Source organism: Balaenoptera musculus, chromosome 14, assembly GCF_009873245.2.
Source record: "Balaenoptera musculus isolate JJ_BM4_2016_0621 chromosome 14, mBalMus1.pri.v3, whole genome shotgun sequence".
NCBI lineage: Eukaryota > Metazoa > Chordata > Mammalia > Artiodactyla > Balaenopteridae > Balaenoptera > Balaenoptera musculus.
The window spans coordinates 1,886,749-1,893,254 of NC_045798.1; the positions used below are offsets into that span (position 1 = coordinate 1,886,749).

Below are 6,506 nucleotides of genomic sequence, written 5' to 3' on the forward strand. Positions count from 1 at the left end.
CCGCTAATGGGAAGGTGCAACGGGCCAGGGCCGCCTTTCACCCCAACACGGCTCTAAGTGGGAAGGATGCGCCGCTAGCGCAGTGCCCGCCCGGCAGGGCGCCTTAGAACAAGCCCAGGTTACTGTCAGGCAGGGCTCCCACACGGCTGAAGGCATCCTCGCTACACAAGGTCACTCATCTTCATCTCCGAGGCGCGACTCCCGAGTCAGACCAATTCTGAACCACTTGCTCGACACAATTTCTTCAAGTGATGTTTGTACACAAGGGACCAGAAATTCTCACGAGAACCTGGTGCACCCGATCAGCCAGGCAACTCGTCTTACAAGTTCAATGCGTTTTCAGCAATCTCTGCCCTTTCCTAGATATTTTGAGATGGATGAGACCAAAGACCCATTCTGTGGGGTTTGTTAAAAATTGGCCAGGGCACATCGTGCAACTGCCTTCAAAAGCACTGCATGCTTTTACTCTGACCAATTCTGTTCTTAGAAGCCACTTCTAGCTTGGCTTTCAACTGAAGGCTCCCCCCCGTTAGAGACTAGATTTCAAACTGAGGGGAAAACGTCCCCATTTGTATAAACGAGACAGAAATGTATTCCCCACAAGATAACTGAACACCAGATGATTCAGAAAATCCAGGCAAAGTAGAAGCAATGTATTTGGCAATTTTTTTCTTCCGACGAGTGACGTAAATTCTCTCCCACCTCCAAGTAGCTTGCAAGATTTTAACTGTTACATTTAAGATTCAGCGGATTTGTCACTCTACATAAGGTTACACACACATATCCTTCACGTAAGTTATCTGAATGAAAGGTCTCATCCTGATCATGGGAAGAAACTTCACATCTGCTAAAATCTGGTTCTGAATATAGCATAGCATATACAGCAATTCAAATCTGTAAGTGAATCTATTAATATTTATTCAATATTTTAACAAATTAAAATGCATCCAATTTTACCCTTTATATTTCAGTTCTCCACATACTGACGTGATCCTTCCCTTTTTAGGTAGGAAAGTAATCATTTAAGGATAATTGGACACCTAAAGAACTTTGGTAAACTGCACTATAGTACAGTAGTACTTACATGAGCAAAACAGCTCTTATTTTGACTTCTAATTGCTACAGTATGGTGTCGATGGGATCAAACTCAGGCAAGACGGACTCAATTCACGTTTACATGTGGAAACCACACGAACATAAGTGGTTAACCTACTGAGCCTTTGGCAGTCTTGTTTCACTTCACTGAGAAGCCAATCTAAGCCCTACTTTTCTGTTGCAGCATCCTGCTGTGTCCTTGCATCACCCACAAAAATTCTTTGTGGGGAGAAAAACCATCAAAGCTGTGATGCGTCCAATGAAATCCTTAATCTTTGACATCTTTAAAGCTTGGGAGTACTTGACAACAGCAGGTAAACGTGGAACATCCTCCTAGAATACCAACTTTACGTTAAACATGTTAACGCTGAAACAAAAGGCAAGTAAACGCACAATTTATATTCGTTTTTAACAGATGAGACGTCCCTCAAGTTCCCGCAACCATCTGTATGGTTTCATCAGACTCTGAGAAGCTCTACATTAGAACATGGTTACTTCTGCCACAAAAGCAACTATAATTCTTAAGATCTCTATTTGAAACGTCTAAAACAGGTACCACTTTTATTCTGACAGGTCACACAAATCTCAAACAAGCTCTTCCCTAGGTGTGACACTACCTAGGCCAAAAGGCAGGTGGGGTAGGTATTATTTTAGCCTAACTGCATTGACAGTATTTACACGTCTTAACGACTTACCAAATACAATACTGCTGACCTGTCATTCCATTTGTGTGAAATGATTCACATGTACAGAAAATTAGAAGAATTTAACCTAACAGACTTCAAATTAAGTAGTAATAGCAAAGGCAATTCAAATACTAACATGGCACAATTTTCCCTGTTAGTGGTTTTAAAAGGCTCATTTAAACGAGGGATGAGTTCACTTGCTTAGATATTTGAAATACAACTTTATTCTGATTCTAAACGAAAAGGAATGGGAATGACAGTAACAAACAAGATGCCACCACTGAATATTGTGATGTGACTGTAGCAGTCTTATATTTGAAACTCAAGGAGGAAACAACTGTGTTCCAAAACACCTAAATATGCAGGTCCAAAAAAATGAAGGTTTTTTTTTTGTTTTTTTTTTTTTTTAACTGCCACATTCACTCCAAAGCCCATTCATCTCCTTCAGCATCCCAAAGATTAAGCACATGTTCTGCTTAGCTATATAATAAAGTGGCAAACACGCTGCACCACTGACATCACAGGACAGTTGCCTATAAAACTAGACTTCTGACGCTGGGCTCCAGCTTCACTTTTCTCACAGGTCATCATCTTCATCCGGGAGGGCAGTTGTCTGAGCAACCTAGACAAAGAGATGAAAGAGTTGTAACGCTCCAGATGAAAACCACTAGGAACCTGAAAGCATTCACTACCGAGACGCACACATCGTACCTCTAGATCGTGCTCGTACTGCGCTGCCAACGCTGGGTCCATGACCACCTCTGGCGGCGCGAGAGCAGGCATGGCGACAAACTCCAAGTTAGGGTCTCCGATCAGTTTTCTAGCAAGCCAGAGGAAGGGCTTTTCAAAATTATAGTTACTTTTGGCGGAGATGTCATAGTACTGTTTAAAAGAGAGAGAAAATTAATTTTAAAAACCCATACATCAAAGACATTAATGAAGCACTTTAATGGACTTATAATTTTACGTAAGGATCATAAGTCCAGTAAGTTCTAAGAAACATACCTGAAGATTCTTCTTTCGGTGGAAGACAATCGACTTTGCCTTAACCTTTCTGTCCTTGATGTCCACTTTGTTGCCACACAGCACGATGGGGATGTTCTCGCACACTCGCACCAGATCTCTATGCCAGTTAGGCACGTTCTTGTAAGTGACCCTTGACGTTACATCAAACATTATGATGGCACACTGAGCTGAAAGAAGCATTTACAATAAATCAGTGTAGGCCTAGGAATTTGCTACCTGGATGAAACACGCTAAGAACTATGGACTCGGATTCACAGTCTCAGGCCTAACTCCAGGTCAGCTACATTTCTCTACTCATTTTCAAGATCTCTACCAATTCCAAAAATCTCAAATCATTTTAATACACAGTATTATTTAAAAGTCCCTTTTATTGTACATGAAACCATGAAAGACCAGCTTACCATATGAAATCTACCTGTGATACTTCATAAATTCTTCCTCATCCCAAAAAAGTATCAAGTAGATCAATGATAAATCAGCATTCCAGGAAACTCACCTCCCATATTCTGAGGATCTAACAATCTACTCTTTAAAAAGGTTCTTAAATGGCTGAACACACTAGGATATAATGTGCCTAGTTTTAAAAGCTCAGTTAACTCTCTATGTTGACCTGCAGAAACAGCCATGATAAAGCTGGTAAGCCACTGGGTACGCGCGATACATTAAACAGATTTTTAGCTAAAGAATGGGGGCGGGGAGGGGAAAGGAGGAATCTTTGCAGTTGTACAGCAAAAGACATGGAAAGATTCGCAACGATTTTCATGAGAAGAGAAAGCCTTACATTGAGCATTTTCTTTGTTCATCTTTTTGCTGAGAAGCATTTATTTCCTTTGCACTTTTAAAATCAAGCACTCTGAAAAAAATATTCTGCAAAACCTAGTGAAATTAAAAAGAAACTGGCTGGTCTTACACAACATTTTATAAGATAGAAAGCCTAGGGCCTCTGGTCCAGGATCCGGTCAAACTGTTTACTATCTTTTTAATGGAGTGCAGAGAAATGATCATCGACTTCCACCAAAATATACACCCCAACCTAAGGTTTCAGACCCTGGGGCTGCAGCAACACCTTGTCTGCTGCTCCCACTTTTCAAATTAAGAGCCTCAACATACATCATATCACCTCCTTCAAAACAGTGCCTACGGCGACGCAAGCACGCCATCAAATGGCACCAGACAACCTTCACAGGCTCCCCCCTCCCCTTCCACTGAGGGTCAGCTCTCGGGAGCCCGCCCAGCTCCTGAATCGAAGCGCTTCACGCAATGGCCAGGTCAGTCGGCATTATGTGTCTGCCAGAACAGACCTGATGATCTGTAAGCTGCCTTGGGCGGTAAGCTACAAATCCTCTCAAAGGCGGCGGTTACGAGGCAGATACCTACCTTGGATGTAATAGCCATCTCTCAGTCCTCCAAATTTCTCCTGGCCAGCTGTATCCCATACGTTGAACTTAATGGGTCCTCTGTTGGTATGGAACACAAGGGGATGGACCTCAACGCCCAAGGTGGCTGGAACGTAAGCGCGGAAAGTTAGTCAGTGACCTCATCCATCTCCCACACGTTTTCACACATCCTTTCCCCCACGTACCTACATACTTCTTCTCAAATTCACCAGTCAGATGGCGTTTCACAAATGTAGTTTTCCCAGTACCGCCGTCACCAACCAATACGAGCTGTTGGGAAACACATCTTTGAAGTAAACAGCGGAACGGGTCTCAGGACCTCGGGATTGTGAGACTGTCCCGGTGCTCTGGACCGCCGTCTCACAGGGAAGAACTCTACATGCCCCCTGAGCACACCGAAGACAAAGCATCTTAAGACAGCGGCCCCGTCCCATCTCACGAACGACCCGAACCGGCGGAGCTGCGAGCCCAGCTTCCCCGCGCGCAGGGCGGGGCTCGCCCCCTCCCCCCTCCCCTCCCCTCCCCTCCCCCTCCGCCCCGTTGTCAGGGGACCGAAGGCACTGCCGCAGCACCGGCCAACGGCACGCGGCCGCAGTCACGAAGCAGACGCCGCCGTTAAGGCCGTCCGGACGCGGGCCCGCCCCTCCCTAGGGCCGCCCTTCCTCCCGACCCCCTCGGATCACCCACCTTGAACTGCACTTGGGGCTCTCCTTGCGCAGCCATCGCGATGCTACTGCGGGCAGAGGAGAAAGAAGTGAGGCCCGCTGCACGGCGGCGCGGCCCGGGGGCCGCATGGCCGGACCCGCCCCACGTGCCCGGGCCCACAAAGGCCTCCACCCCGGAGCCCGGCCGCCCGCACCCCACCCCCAACCCGACACACACACACACGCACACGCGCGCGCGGGGGCCGCGAGGGTGCGCGACGGCGATGGCGGCAGGGGCGCTGCTCCCCGGCTCGGCTCGCGCCCGCTCGGAGCGCAGACCCGCTCGGCGCCGAGGCCCCGGCGCGAAAAGCGCCCGGTCACGGCCCGCGGCCGGCCCGGGCTGCGCCGACCGCCCCCCGGCACTCCGCCCGGCCGTCCCGGCCGGATCTCCCCTGCAGCCCCGCGGCCCGGCCGCCCGGCCTCCCCTCCGCCCCGGCCGCCCGCCCGGCCCACCGCGGCTCGGGTCCCGGCGCCCTCGCGGCCAGAGAGGAAGGAAGGCTCTCCTCCCGGAGCCCAGGGTCCCCACGCAGCCACCGCCTCACGGCCGCTCCCCGCCGCCGCTGTGACGCCCCGATCCCCGCCCCCGCCCCGGCCCCGCGACCCCCGCCCCGGTCCCACTACCTTCCAGAAGCGTCTCCGCGCCCGTCTGACTGAGGGCTGGAAAGATGGCGGAAGCGCAATTCAAATGCCCGGAGACGCAGCCGACGCCGGCGCGCGCCGAGGGAGGGCGGGGCAACGGCGCCGCGTCGCTCCCACGTGGCCCCTCGCGCACGCGCACGCACGCCGCCCCGGATCCGGCGGCTGTACCCGTCGGCCTGGCGCATAGGGAGAGGCTCGCGGCGCGCCGGGCGCGGGAGGCTATGCGGTCGCGCGCACGCACGCCGGCCCGCGGGGCCACGTGCGCCAGCCCGGAGGGCGTGTTCCCGCGCGCGCATGCGCCGACGGTGACGAGGCGCGCCCAGCTGCCACCGCGGGAACAGAAGTGGAAGGAGAGGGCCGAGGCCCCCTTGGGCGGGAAACTCGCGGGGTGGCCCACACAAAGGCCCTGCCCCTGCGTACAAACACGGCACGGCGGGTCCGGGGCGGGCGCCATGTTGGGGTGCGGGCCGCCCCACCCGCCCTTCCCTCCGGCCCTTTGCCCGCGCCCCCGTCTTGGTCAGGACCTTCTGGGAAGTAAAGGAAGTAGAGACCGATGCTTTTCCCACCCTGGAAAGACGGCCACCTTATTCTTAGGGCATCTAAGTGGTCGGCCGCCTTTGTGGCCCTAATTCTGCAAACAGGATGATGAAATTTAGTGTTTCCAACCGTGGCAGCTTTTCTCATCTTAGTGACAAACCAGGGATGCAATCCATGAGTATTTAGGTTCCAGGGTCAAGGGTCCAGACAAGAACTGTACACGCATAGAACTTACATTCTCCTGGGGCATAGCCTCCTCTCAGTATTGTCAAAGATGGAAAGTAAGGTACACCTCCAGCTCAACAAGTGTGGGTTATTATCCTTCATTGGCTTTCAGCAAAGATGTTGGCCAAAGGGAGTCCTCCAAACTCACACACATCCTAAATATAAAAGGCCAGTTTGGGGCATTTGTCTGGACAGCC

General features: G+C 50.9%; 1 protein-coding gene across 2 annotated transcripts; it reads right to left on the minus strand.

The window, feature by feature from the left end:
- Positions 1–638: 638 nt before the first annotated feature.
- On the minus strand, positions 639–5,642 carry RAN (RAN, member RAS oncogene family). 2 transcript variants are annotated; one of them, XM_036823596.1, is made up of 7 exons: positions 5,530–5,642; positions 4,892–4,937; positions 4,390–4,474; positions 4,185–4,310; positions 2,787–2,974; positions 2,493–2,663; positions 639–2,403 (listed from the first exon to the last, which is right to left on the minus strand). In XM_036823596.1, the coding sequence occupies exons 2-7, from the start codon at positions 4,925–4,927 to the stop codon at positions 2,359–2,361; spliced, it is 651 nt and encodes a 216-aa protein (XP_036679491.1). In that variant the 5' UTR covers positions 4,928–4,937; positions 5,530–5,642; the 3' UTR covers positions 639–2,358. The 2 variants fall into 2 exon arrangements, with proteins under 2 accessions (XP_036679491.1, XP_036679492.1); XM_036823597.1 differs by having other exon boundaries at positions 4,892–4,934; positions 5,530–5,620.
- Positions 5,643–6,506: the final 864 nt, after the last annotated feature.

Excerpts from the sequence above, each read along its gene's own strand:
- RAN (XM_036823596.1), bottom strand. The coding sequence starts at position 4,927 with ATGGCTGCGCAAGGAGAGCCCCAAGTGCAGTTCAAG. Across the intron at positions 4,311-4,389 it reads ATTTGAGAAGAAGTATGTAG|CCACCTTGGGCGTTGAGGTC; the intron begins GTACGTGGGGGA and ends CTTACGTTCCAG. Across the intron at positions 2,664-2,786 it reads ACCGAAAGAAGAATCTTCAG|TACTATGACATCTCCGCCAA; the intron begins GTATGTTTCTTA and ends TCTTTTAAACAG.